General features: G+C 42.8%; 1 protein-coding gene across 1 annotated transcript; it reads right to left on the bottom strand.

The window, feature by feature from the left end:
* Window positions 1-3,755: 3,755 nt before the first annotated feature.
* LOC117460740 (uncharacterized) lies at window positions 3,756-7,432 on the bottom strand. Its single transcript, XM_071206096.1, has 6 exons — window positions 7,149-7,432; window positions 6,776-7,015; window positions 6,314-6,654; window positions 5,650-6,224; window positions 5,147-5,247; window positions 3,756-3,833 (listed from the first exon to the last, which is right to left on the bottom strand). Exons 3-6 carry the CDS (start codon window positions 6,490-6,492, stop codon window positions 3,756-3,758), a joined length of 933 nt encoding a protein of 310 aa, XP_071062197.1. The 5' UTR covers window positions 6,493-6,654; window positions 6,776-7,015; window positions 7,149-7,432.
* Between the last annotated feature and the right edge of the window lie 6,814 nt (window positions 7,433-14,246).

The raw sequence follows: 14,246 nt of genomic DNA, 5'->3' as shown, positions 1-14,246 counted from the left end.
AGATCCTGCTCAACAGGATGTATATGTGTATTTCTGTCGAAAGTACTGGCTTGAAACTATATGCCAGTCTTTGTTTCATGCAAAAATACCCAATAAACACGGACATACGATGATATAAAGTTAATACAGATATATTTCAGAAGTATGAATAATGGAAGCACATATTTTAATATCTTCGCCGTATTTTATCATTTTACGAAACGGAAAATACTGGAAACTGTAGATTCTGCTCAACAGGATGTATTTACCAGGGAGGGGGTGAGGTAATCAGGTAAACGGAGTGATACGAAACGAGACGAAGGGGGACGGCGGGAACCGAAGAGAGACGGCGGGAAATGGAGAGAGACGAAGATATACGAAGACAGGCGGCGGGAGACGAAGAGAGGCTGCGGGAGACTGCGATTGAAGTAAAGTGACAGACAAACATTGAGAATTTAGATATAGTTAGAGTTTGAAGACTCAACTATGATGAAGAGAACTCTGAACGTGAGTCAAGCTTTAAGCTTGTTTTTTGACATGGAGGAGGAGGAATCTGTGATGTTGCCCTCTGTGTCGTAGTTGACAGAAACCGCTTTGAAGCTTCAAAATCTGTTTTTACGTTTTTGTTGTGATGTTGGGTCCAAAATGTTCATATAGTAGAAGATCACCTACATCCAAACGAAATAAATATAATTAATTATGATGAATACGTTAAGTCTTGTTCATTGTTTTTCACTTTTATTAAATGTTTGATATTTCCGGTGGAAATGGTGGACTATCGGACATTCAAAATGCAGCATATTTCCCCCAAGTGTCTGTCAAAATGCATTTTACGTTTCTAACTTGCAATATCAACAGAAAATCGATCTCCCTGTCTCTCTCTGTGTGCGGGGGATCACAGGAGGGGGGGGGGGGGGGAGCTGTGGAATGTGACTCCACACATTCCGATGGCCAATTAGTTTTAAACAAAGGGTCCCCAACATACATAGGAAATATGGGGGGGTTGGAGCTTTTTTAAGGGACAGCATCGCCCTGAGATCTATGCTGCTAATATGTTCATGGCCATAACGCCATTTGTAACATATGGGAGAATGGTGAAAATAACCAACTGGACTGGGACCAATGGGAAAAGGCCTCTTCCCCTCAATGTGAAGCAAAAGATTGAGTCCTATGTTTCCAATCGGTTCCCAAATCTGAACATTGACCGTGGTGGCTAAATGCATTTGAAAAGCAATATAAATCACACAGTTATTATGCGATAGGCTATAAAAGCACCACCGATTACCTTTCTCCAATTCAAACTCGGCGAAAAAAAGGAAGGTGTAAATGGTTGGGCTATACTGTACTGTATACATACAAAGGCCATTCAATAGACGTTCAATATATAGTATTCGTTTATTAGAGTCGGCTTGACTCGGTTTGCATTCATAAAGAATGCACAAATGTGTTTAATCGTTAATGTCATAGTATTCGTTTATTAGTCCCCGAGGGGAAATGGGTAGCAGCACATCACAGAGGCATTTAAAAAGTGAAGACAATACATTCTGGAAATGTTCACATCAGGCACCTTCAAGTTAAACAATACTACTGTACAGTAAACAATTAACACAGTAAATTATGTGGATTAAATCACATTTATTTCGTTAAAAATAAACAAAATGACTCGGTTTGCATTCATAAAGAATGCACAACGAAATGCAGTTTAGCTTCTAACCAGGTGCAACAAGCAGTGAAGTGAAAAGTAATGTACACAATCTACAGAATAAAATATATAATGAATTGAATGATGAATAAACAGTGAGGGGTATGAATACACTAGATATCAGCCTGTGAGCAGTATGAACAGTGTGTTAATCGTTAATGTCAGATATGTACTAAGTAAATAGCCTACATTAATTTCATGATGGATTAAACCACATTTATTTCGTTAAAAATAAACAAAAGGATTACATGTATGGTGAATTGTCCTAATGTGGAAATGTTTTGCATTTCAGACTTCGGGAATATTATTGCGACATGAAGCCGATACAATAAATCAAAATCCAGTAACATTCTGAAATCCCCAGGATGTGTCCTAATCAAACCAAAAGAGAACATGCAGATATTAAACTCATAAAAGAAATGGTAGACATATTAGTACTCTTAGTGCCAAGTTGTCTCAGACAATCTGTTTTCCTAATGTGGGACAGTTCTGTGCAAAATGTGGGACACTGAAAAGTCTTTATTAAAAAGCCTCAGTCACCTTCATTCATGTAATAAAAATATCTCAGGCCAGTAACACTCAAAGCTACAGTAAATCTGCAATACCATGCTATGTTACTATTTATAATGTTATTGTTGTTACAACAGAAGATGTTTTATTTAAATTGAAGTTAAATGCATCAATCTGGTGCACTGAGGGCAAAATTAGTAGATTTGTGGATACGGCTCTCACCACTCATATGAAACAGAACTGTTCTTACAATGTGTGTTGGAAGGTATTAAATTAATTACTATGCATATTTTATTGTGTCAACACAGCTGATCACCTGAGAGCTGCCGTTTCATTCAGAGCGTTTAAAAAAAACGACGGTCTGATTTCAACAACTCAATGTGTGATTATTATAGCAGTAATATTAGACACTAATACTACAGTAAACTATTAGCACTATATTATTGTTTTCCCGTGGGATTTGGGTGATCGGTATTGAGAGCCGCTGCATTTTCCTCCGGTCGGATGTGATATAAAAACAAAGCGATTATTGTTGTTGTTGTAAACTCACGTGGATTAAATTTAGTGCATTCATTTCAACTCGCGAACATAGATATATTAAATGATCGCGAGGATGACGATCGAACATCGTTTGTTTGACCCTGGATGCATTTCCTGATCTAAAAACATAGCGATGGTTTTGTACTTACGCCAACGTGAATTAAACATTATTTTGTTAAATAAAAACATGGTGATGTTTAGTAAATGATTACATGTCTCTTATTTAGCACAGAATATGATCCTATCCGTGACATATGGATCTTAACAAATATCCGCTATATCAGATACCTGTAGATCAGCTGTTTATTTCACATGAGTTTCAGTGTCGCAGCTTTTCACGGCTCCCCCTGGTGGATCCATGATCCATTGCTGCTGGTTTCATTATAATTAAATGTATTTATCAAGGGGGCGTTTCAAGTCCTGCGGGGGGGTTTTACTTTTCAGCAGGGGCCCACCCCGTGCCGATCACGGACCCGCACGGGTAGGCGTCTGAAACGAAGCGCTACATCTGTATATAGGCCTATTGCATGAGCTGCGCTGCATTCATTTTTACTGAGAGCATAGTCGATATGTTTCCAGTCCCTGTAACCATGGCGACTGAATGTATCTTCTCCGCCGGCCCCGCCTCTCTCACTAAAACGCCGGCACATTTTACAAAACACACTGTCCTTGCTAATGCTATACTCCAAGAATGTGTACTTACTTGTCATACTAGTGGGCAGCGAAGCTCCTTTTCTTTTGTCCAAAAAGTGTTTTTTAAAATCAAACAAAAAACCCGAAAAACTATTTTTTTACACAAATAGGCCGGGGTTACGTTTATTTTTAAATGAGCCGTCGCGACTTCCAACAGATTTCGATAGAGCGGGTCACATTTGCTTTTCTAGCATTCGACAATGTACTCATCTTGTTTTGCTTTTTATTTTCCAGGGCAGGGGCAAAGCGAGGCGAAGGAGGAAACCCAGGTCTATGTGGGTCAGGAGATGGCTGTCTGAGAAAAGAAGAGAACGGCCACTATAGCACTCTACTAAATGAGCTGAAGACAGAAGATGAGAAGGCCTTCTTCAACTACACAAGACTTCCCAGAGGCCTCTAAGATGAGGTCCTGCAAAGGGTAGAAGGCAGAATAGAGAAGAAGGACACATGGTACAGAAAGTCTCTCCCTCCTGGTCTCAAGCTGTCCATCACTCTACGACACCTGGCCTGCGGTGACAATTATCCAAGCCTGTCCTACACCTTCAGAGTTTAGAACCTCCAGAAAAACGCGGGCTAAAATCCTTGTTTATGCGATCAAACATGCGGGGTTTTATGTGATTTTATGCGGCGAAATTGCGGGAAGTTGCGAAATGTGCGGAAAAAATAAATATCGGGCTGTCTTATTTATTTATTCTCTCTCACACACAACCTGCCACTAACGTTAAACCCCTTTACTTTTCAATTAAACACATTCAATGTTTATTTATTGTAAAAGCAATTGGGCTATTTTAATCCCACTCTCTCTCTCTCACACACACACACACACACACACACACACACACACACACACACACACACACACACACACACACACACACACACACACACACACACACACACACACACACACTTCTCCGCCTCATTCTGTTTTCATTTACTCGTTCGTTATCTAACCAGCTTCAATCTTGTAGGCTACTCACTTCGTTTCTTGTAGCCCTCGAAAGGGTTTGGAGGTTGATGCCTCGGTGAACGTGAGTTGTTTGGCTTTCTTGTCCGCAGCAGCAGAAAGCATTTTCGAATCTTTGAATGAATCAAAGTGGGTCGTCACCGTCGATGGTCTCTTATGCTCCAACACAGTTGCACGGGGTGCAGAATAGTTTCCCCCAGACATCGGGGTACTGCTTTGCCCGGTCTTTAGCAGAAATGTTCGTCGGTAAATGAGATGGATTATATTTTTTCATCTTGGTGAAGAGAAACTCTCGTGTGAGTTCCACACGTTCACTCTACGGTATTGTTTACCTTCTGTGATGTGCGAGCTGATGACGTCGCGCATCATCATCACTTCACATCAAGACGAGTTAACTTTTTTTTTTCTCAACTTTGTGTGGAAAAATGCGGGGATTATGCGGCCTTTTGATAAATATGCGGCTTTTTTTAAATATGCGCCATTTTGCTGATTATGCGGTAATTTCTGCGATCGCAGAATCGCGTTTTTCTGGAGGGTCTAAGAGTTGCTCCAAACACCGTCTCCCTAATCATTAATGAAGTCTGCGATGCCATCAAAGCCGAGTTTGCTGCTGAGGTGATCCAGTGTCCTACTACAACTGAAGAGTGGACCGCCATTGCTGAGCAGTTTGAGAAGAGATGGCAATTTCCACACTGGATGGCAAGCATGTGGTGGTCACCTGTCCTTGGAATACTGGCTCTGAGTACAGAAACTACAAGGGCTTCTTCTCCATTGTCCTCATGGCCCTGGTCGACGCAGACTACAAGTTTCTCTGGATTGATGTCGGCTCTGATGGTTCCAGCAACGATGCCAGTATCTACAATGGGTCAGAACTGAAGGAAGGTCTGGAGAGCCCGAACAACATATTCAATCTCCCTGAAGAGAAGTCTCTACCTGGTGATGACGTTCCTGTCCCATACTACATAGTAATGACACTAACATTGTGATGAACAAATTATTTTTCATATATTGCATTGTAACTTAAAGCAAAATGTGTATGGAGTAATACAATTTGTTTTTGAAATTTTGATTGAAAATACTTCCTTTTTTCCACTTATTAATCAAATAAAGTCCCAACATTTAGATGGTTTAAAAATCTCAAGTTTCATAAATGTAAAGTTCCATAGTACTTTAACATAGAAATGAAAATAACTTGTAAAGTAAGGACAAAGGACCAAAAAAAGGACAAAGTCTGAAAATAACTGACAATTTTTATTACAATCAAATTTGTGTGTTTCTTTTTTAAAATGTTCGTCATGTACAGCTGAGATATTGAGGCTGTGCTGGGTCACATTGTGCTGGGACTGCTGAGCTGAAAGAGGAGGTGGCGGAGGACCCTGGACTGGCTGCTGGGGTGTTAGCTGCCAAGGACCACTGATTTGCTGCTGAGGAGGCTGAGAAGGAAGATGGAGGAATGCAGCCTGGCGAGGAGAAGGAACGTAGCCCTGACTAGTAGTGCTGGCTGGCTGGAGGGTACGGTACTGCTGCTGTTGCTCCAACTTGTGCTGCTGGTTCACCTGCTCTACGTAGCCACACTCCTGGGATCTCCACACTGATGATGGAGGTGGGTTCTTAGGCCACTGGCTGGGACCTGGCTGGAACTCTGCTGACGGTGAGGAGGCCGCTCTGCTGGCGGAGAAGTAGGTACTGCTGGGGAGGGCAGATGTGTAGACTGGGTTCACAGCAACTGGCCTCTGCTGCTGCGACTGTAATGCCGACGGGACATCTACGAAGGGACTGATCTGGTCACCAGCCGCTTCCCTCATCCTGAACTGTCTGGACATCTTCCGGTAACTGGAAAGACAAACAGCATAGGATTAATACAAGCTCAAATTTAGCATGCAATAAAATGTGTGACATCAAATAAATGAATATATACTTACTGGTTAAGAACTGTGGCGATGTCCTCATACGCAGGTTCCAGGCAGGCATCATGCAGACGATCCAGTTCAGTTTCCTTGCAGAAAGGAGTGGCCCTGTTGACTGGCTGCTCTCGAGTGATGAACTGAACCAGCCTATCTTGGAGATCACGGGATGATTCTCCGGTAACTCTCATCGCCATAGGAGACTCGGGTTGGTCCTCGGCAGCTGTTCCTGTCCTGGAAGGAGGTCTCGGTGTAGGGTAGCCAGTGTACTTCTGGTTGGGCTCCCTGGATTTGTCTGCAAAACTGTCGTCACTCCCAGCCAGCTCACCCGTCTCAGCCAGGGCCAACTTGTCCTTAAACTGCAAAGACAAAAATAGAAAACAAACATAAGTACATTTGAAAGTTATATTTGGAAACAAAAATGTGGGAAATTGAACATTTTCGACAAAGTTCCGTTTTAATTTAATTTCAATGATATACTAGCTGGTATGTCCTTGTTGTGACGTCTGATGTGTGGCTTCAGAAACCCAAAGACCCGGCGGATGAACTTGTCACGGTCACTGTCATTCTCACTGGCCTCCTCAGCAAGGATGGGGTCTTCCTCGTCACTGCTCGACAGACCATCACCAGACCTCTTCTGGGATTTCTTCTTGGGTTGGCCCTCCCGCAGCTTTGAGAATCGAGTCCTCTGTGTTTGATACCATTTCAGAATTGAATGATCTGCAATGACAGAAATCAAAACAAATAATTAGTCCAATCATTGAAATGTTCATTGGCAGCAATGTATGTCAAGTATCGGAAATAGATTTCAAATATTTGAAAGTAATTGAAATGTACATTTTGTTCTACTTACAATCCAACCTGTACTCCGCAGCCTTTCCCTCCCATAGGTGCCTCTTTAATGCCTTCTCTTTGTACAGTTTGTCCTTCATGTCATAGCCTACAGGCTTGTAGGCCTGTCTCTCTCCTCCCGTTCCTGTCTAAAACACTTGAACGCGCTGTCTTTAAACAACTCTCCTGCTATCTCCATCAGAACAACCTTCTGGATCCGCACCAGTCTGGTTTCAAGGCAGGTCACTCCACAGAAACTGCTCTCATTGCTGTCACTGAGGAACTGCACACTGCTAAAGCAGCCTCCCTCTCCTCTGTCCTCATCCTGTTGGACCTGTCTGCTGCATTCGACACGGTGAATCATCAGATCCTCCTTCGCACTCTCCAAGAACTTGGAGTTTCAGGCTCTGCACTTTCCCTCCTCACCTCATACCTCAAAGACCGCACCTACAGGGTTACTTGGAGAGGGTCTGAGTCCGACCCTTGTCAATTAACTACAGGGGTCCCTCAGGGCTCTGTTCTTGGTCCTCTCCTCTTCTCCCTGTACACAAACTCGCTCGGATCTGTCATTAGCCCGCATGGTTTTTCATACCACTGCTACGCTGACGACACCCAATTAATTCTGTCCTTTCCCCGCTCAGAGACCCAGGTCGTCGCACGCATCTCTGCTTGTTTAGCTGACATCTCTCAGTGGATGTCCGCTCATCATCTCAAGCTCAACCTTGACAAAACTGAAGTGCTTTTCCTTCCGGGAAAAGATTGTCCCTCTCTTGACCTAACTATCAACATCGGCCCCTCTGTTGTTTCCCCGACTCAGACTGCAAGGAATCTGGGTGTTATCCTAGATAACAACCTGTCGTTTACTGCAAACATCGCTGCTACAACCCGCTGCTGCAGATACACGCTTTTCAACATCAGGAAGATACGCCCACAGCTGACCCAGAAATCGACGCAGGTTCTGGTCCAGGCTCTTGTCACCTCACGCCTAGACTACTGCAACTCCCTCCTGGCTGGTCTACCTGCATGTGCCATCCGACCTCTGCAGCTCATCCAGAATGCAGCGGCTCGTCTGGTCTTCAACCTTCCAAAATTTTCCCACACCACGCCGCTCCTCCGCTCCCTCCCGGTAACTGCTAGAATCCACTTCAAGACACTGGTACTTGCGTACCATGCTGCAAATGGATCTGGCCCTTCCTACATCCAGGACATGGTTAAACCGTACACCCCAGCACGTGCACTACGCTCTGCATCAACCAAACGACTCGCTGCACCCTCGCTGCGAGGGGGACCCAAGTTCCCATCAGCAAAAACACGTGGGTTTGCTATCCTGGCTCCAAAATGGTGGAATGAGCTCCCCATTGATATCAGGACCGCAGAAAGCTTACACACCTTCCGGCGCAGACTGAAAACTCATTTCTTTCGACTCCACTTCGAGCGATAGAATGACTAACAAAGAACTGCTAACAGAGCACTTATATACTAATAAAGGACTGGCTTAGCCAGTTGAGCAGCACTTGAAACGATTGGCTCTTTGAAACCTGATGTTCTTATATGATTCTGTTTTCCTCAAGGTTGTGTCTTCCTGGTCGAATGTACTTATTGTAAGTCGTTTTGGATAAAAGCGTCAGCTAAATGCAATGTAATGTAATGTAATGTAAAATATGCTTCTTATGAGACTTGTGTTTTGTTTTGGTAAACATGGTTTGTATCGTCAGTTAGCTGAGATTATTTCCGTTAATCTGGTATAACACATTAATAGTTTGTTAAATATTAAGATCCCCTGAGACACAGTATCGTGAATTTTTTTTTTACATTACGTTTTTTATGAATTGAACAACAGAAAAATAATCGTTAGATTAGTCGACTAATCGATCAAATAATCGCCCGATTAATCGTTTTCGAAATAATCGTTTCCCCCCAGCACTACGAGATACACTTGTTATATTCCATGGAATGCTCTTAACATCCCGATAGCAATGAATATCTTAAGTGCTTTGACAAAAAACCCATAAAAAAATATCATCTGTGGAAGCCGTGGTACTGTAAAAAGCACGACCAATCATCTGAGCCGGCTAAAGTAACTGGATGGCCTACCTGCCTGTCAGCCTTCCATCTGGGCACAAACTTATCTCGTGCCCTCATTGGTCATGTGCGCGTTCCTGTGTGTTGGAGGAGGGGCTCTGTAAGGAAGTGGCAGATTTTTTCCGGTTGTGTATTTTCAAATTCTAGCGCATTCGAAAATGCTGCCAGACTGAAGCTTGTTTTGCCGCGCACTGAGAAAAGTGTCATGTATTTTACGTCATAATTTTACGTCATGCGATCGGCTCTCGCGATCGGCTCTCGCGATCGGCATTTTTAGAGAGCCCAATCGATCGGTAGAGAATGAGTATCGGCCGATAACGATCGGTGGCCGATTGATCGGAGCATCCCTAATATGTATTCATTGATTTCTTTATGAATTATTCTCCCGCAATTTGAATTAATCCAAAGTATTTGTTTTTATTTGCTTTTACACATTTAAAAAGAAAAGGTGAATAAATAAGCACATTAAAACTAAAGTATCAATGTATGTCACATTTAACTGGCTACAGTGGAGTGCACCAGCTGGGCGTAAACTGGGCGTAACTCTACGTCCGTCGTAGAACCGAAGGTTAAGACCAAACTAAAGTTATGACGAGTGCACCACTTAGACTCAAGCCCTCTATGCGTTGCGCCCGGGTGTAACTTTTACGCCAAGTATGGAGCAGGCGTAAATCGGAAAGACAGACTAGTATCCATTGTAACGTAAAACAGGCAAGAAGGATAATAACGATGGCAGGGCATCTTGTTTACATGTTTAACAATGCAAGGGCATTAAGAAGAGAAAGAGTTGTCCGTGATCGAACAAACCCACTGGACATCTATTCAGTGAACTGACAGAGAGGTTTCGTTTCGGCAGACAAGCCCTTTTTGATTTAATCGAGGAGATCTCCCCTCAACTCCAGCACGGATCAGACCGAAACGCTGCGCTCTCCCCAACCTTGCAGGTGCTGATTGCGCTCAGATTCTACGCGAACGGGGCCTTTCAAAATACTGTGGGAGACATGATTAATGTTCATCGCACAACTGCATGTCGGGCTATAAGACAAGTTTCATTGGCCCTCCAGCACCGCCTTAGGAACTATATTCACCTACCCACACAAGAAGAAGCAGCGAAATCCAGGCAAGATCTTTTGTTAAAATCAGGTATACCTGGTATTGTCGGATGCATCGACGGGACTCATGTTCGCATTCAGGCCCCCTCTGAACATGAGTATTTGTATGTTAATAGAAAGGGTTACCATTCTATAAATGTTCAAATTGTGTGCAACTCGGACATGGGCATTGTCGACCTCGTTGCAAGATGGCCTGGGTCGACCCATGATGCTCGCATCCTGAGAGAGAGCCCCCTTCAACGGGAATTTGAGGCAGGGAGAGTGAATAGTCTTCTTCTCGGAGACAGTGGATACCCTCTGAAGCGCTGGCTAATGACACCTGTCATCGCAGAGAGAACTGCACAAGAGCGCCGCTATAACGACAAGCATACACAAAGGAGGAACATTGTAGAGCGCTGCATTGGAGTGGTCAAACGTAGGTAAGTAAGTCATTTTTATAATATATAAAAGGCCAGCCTTTTAATGTAGATATAGACTAAATCGTTTTTTGCTTTTTTTGTGTAGGTTTCACTGCCTCCACAGTGAAATGCGAATGCACCCTGAGCGCGTCTGCGTGATCATTGCTGCCACTGCAGTTCTGCACAACATCTGGGTGAAAAAGATAATCCCCCTTCAAGGAGAATTGGCACTGGAGGCGGATGAGAACCCTGTGGCTCCTGCTGGCATCCGTGAAGATATCGGTGGACGACTTACCCGCAATCATATAATAAACAACCTATAGACCAATATATTTGTAATATGAACGCTGTTTTTTTGCAATTGCATTTCAATAAGCTCTCCTTGTGACCACATATTTTCATTAGGTCTATTTTATTCAAAGAACACAAGAACATTAAATAACAACATTTTGGAGAACTATTAACATGAAATTGAGATAAAAAACAAGTACAACATATATTTCAATCAATGTTCTAATCTCTCCATCAGTAAAATAGTTTTTTCTCTTCTTTCCGTTATCCATATTCATTATTCAATTATTAGCTTGCTCTGTATGGAGGAGTTCCAGTGTTAAATTATATAGACGTGTGTTGCTTGGCAACAATTACTGTTTCGCGTGTATTCACATGGACGCGCATCTTAAGACCAGGCGCAGCTACGCCCGAGACTAGTCAGGCTTGGTGCACTCGGTGTAAATTCGAATCACTAAATTGGACGTAGTTAAGCCCTACTTTTTTACGCCCAGCTGGTGCACTCCACTCCTAGTGCAGTGCATAGTATGTATTTTTATAAATATATTTATTTTGGTAGGTTTGCTCTTCCGTAAGTACATGTGTCAAATAATACTTACATACTTTTACTTAAATAAGATATGAATGCAGTACTTTAACTGGTAATGGAGTATTTTCAGTGTGGTGTTTGTACTTTTACTTCAGGATCTGCTACCTGCAGCAAGTGCTGATAAAGGGTCTAAAGTGTTATTAATGTGATAATAAAGTGCTACTGAAGAGTGTAAAGTGTTAATTAAGGGTAAAGGGAACAGACCTGCTCTGTGGATCCGAAGCTGAGGCTGTAAAACAGCGTCCAGTAGCTTCTGGAGTCTCTTGTTCTCCTCTTTGGAAAGAAACAGCTCCTCCTCGAGCTCTGCTATTGTTTGTTCAAACAGAGCAAATATCTCTTCATTAGCAGCAGTCAGTCGCTGCTTCTTCAACGACAGCAGCATTTGGACTTTACTCATGTTTCCTAGATCACCTTTTCCTGCAGACTCCGTTAAACACACCCTTTCTCTCTGCATCAAACTCTCAATCTGACTAGTGTTGCTAACGTGTTTCCAGCTAGCATGCTAAGCTAGCTCCTGTAGTCCGAGGTAAACGCTCCAGAAGAAAGAGCACACAGTCCATTCGGAGGTTTATCCAGACACACAGATGATGGATCAGGAGAGCTGGAGCTCACACACACTTTCTCAGGAACACAGAGAGAGATCCGTAGCGACGAGACGCCACATGGATCCAGGTTCTTCTTCTTCTTCTTCTTCTTCTTCTTCTTCTGACGGATTTTGGCGGATTGCAAACAGCTTTAAGGTGCATACCGCCACCTACTGTACAAGAGTGTGTATCACCATATTATCCAATAACCACTTGTGTAATTATACCATTGTGTTGTTTACGTTGTTTTAAATTCTTCCAATCAATCCTGTTCCACTCAAATACTTAAGAAAGGCCTTCCTGCCTCTCTTACCCCCTCACCTTCTGTTCCCAGTGTCCCCATCAGGCTCCACTCCCTTCCTGGTAGCTCTTACCCCCTCACCTTCTGTTCCCAGTGTCCCCATCAGGCTCCACTCCCTTCCTGGTAGCTCTTACCCCCTCACCTTCTGTTCCCAGGCTGAAGTCGAATAGTCCATTTAGCTTAGGAACCTTCCTAAAGGAGTGAAATGACCCGGAAGTCCCTCAGTGGCAGCCATGATAAGTGCCGTTCGAATTCTCTAGAATGATGAGAATGATAGGAAAGGAGGTTTCAAACTTCCTTTATAACCTCCTTTAGCTTAGGAACCACTGGACCTCCCTAACCGACAGGAGAAGCGAAAATGCTGCCCCACAATGCCTTGCAGCCGCAGCATTTGCCGTCACTCAACAGTCGGCCGTTCACGGAAACAACCGATTATGACGGAGAAATGATATCATGAAAGTTACGGTGCTTATTAAGCTTTTTAAAACATAGGTGGTAAGTTGCCAAAGTGCTTTGTTTTGAACGTTCATCAGTATTATAATCAAAAAGAGAAATATGAACGTTAGTTTTTACTGAAATTATCAAATAAAGTCAACATTTCACAGACTTCACTGAGCTGTGTGGGGTTTGTTCAACTTTTAGAAGATGTTGGTGATATACACAGTGATAGATGTTAAGGACTAACGTTTATAATAAATACATCTGTATTGATTTTAAGATCTTTAGTTCATCAATCATACGTATTGGGATCATTTGTATTAATGTGGACCGGAGGGAGAGCGTGACGAGCATACGTTTCACTTTCCTTTTTATTTCAATTCCACTTTGGTCCTGAAGAATATGTTTCTCTCTTGTCCACGTTCATAAAGCATAAAGCAGCAGCATCAGAGCACGGTGCAGAGTCTCTAGATGAGTTCACAGGAGTCCCTCGTTCTTATTGAACATCCATGTTGTAGTCCGCTGTATAGAAAACTGTAGTTTCCATGGTTTCCCCACAGCAGCAGACGCACATTCAGGATGTCCGCTGGCTCATCATAAACACGTCGGATAGTGAAAGTGCATTCGGATTCTCTAAAGTACCGCAGTCTCTTCTCCTAAGTCCTTTTGAATTCTCCTATCCACTATCCCTTAACCCCGTGACGTTTCACTCAGAGGTCAAGGAATAGGAGATAGGGTTAGAACTTAGGAGCTGATCTTTGGACTATTCGACTGCAGCCCCAGTGTCCCCATCAGGCTCCACTCCCTTCCTGCCTCTCTTACCCCCTCACCTTCTGTTCCCAGTGTCCCCATCAGGCTCCACTCCCTTCCTGGTAGCTCTGACCCCCTTTAAAATGTTACCCATCTTTCTGACATTATTCGTGTAAAACAACTTTTAAATCTGATTCTTACTTTTAGAGATATTAAACATTGTTCAGACCTTGGTACAGAGGCCTTCTTCAGATGTTAACATTAACTAGAGTGCGTGATGTCACAGCTAGAGGGTAAGACATCTTGAAATGTGCCTTCATATATTTTTTTTAAACTGCCACAGACTACATTCATATTTTAATAGTAAAACAATAAAAGCAATGAATGATAACACTTTACTTTATTCAACATAAAACCAAATGAACCTTAATAAGATATGGATATTAAGAAGGCCTTCAAAAGTGATACTGATGTATTGATGAAAGGCCGGCATTTTTTACGTTTGCTTACCGAATAATGTAGAATCTCGCAAATATGCAAAAAACAACATAGTATAGTATTTGGAATATATGCAA

This window comes from Pseudochaenichthys georgianus, chromosome 16 (assembly GCF_902827115.2).
Source record: "Pseudochaenichthys georgianus chromosome 16, fPseGeo1.2, whole genome shotgun sequence".
NCBI lineage: Eukaryota > Metazoa > Chordata > Actinopteri > Perciformes > Channichthyidae > Pseudochaenichthys > Pseudochaenichthys georgianus.
The sequence above is the reverse complement of the archived record's forward strand: the minus strand, read 5'-3'. Positions and strand labels throughout refer to the sequence as shown.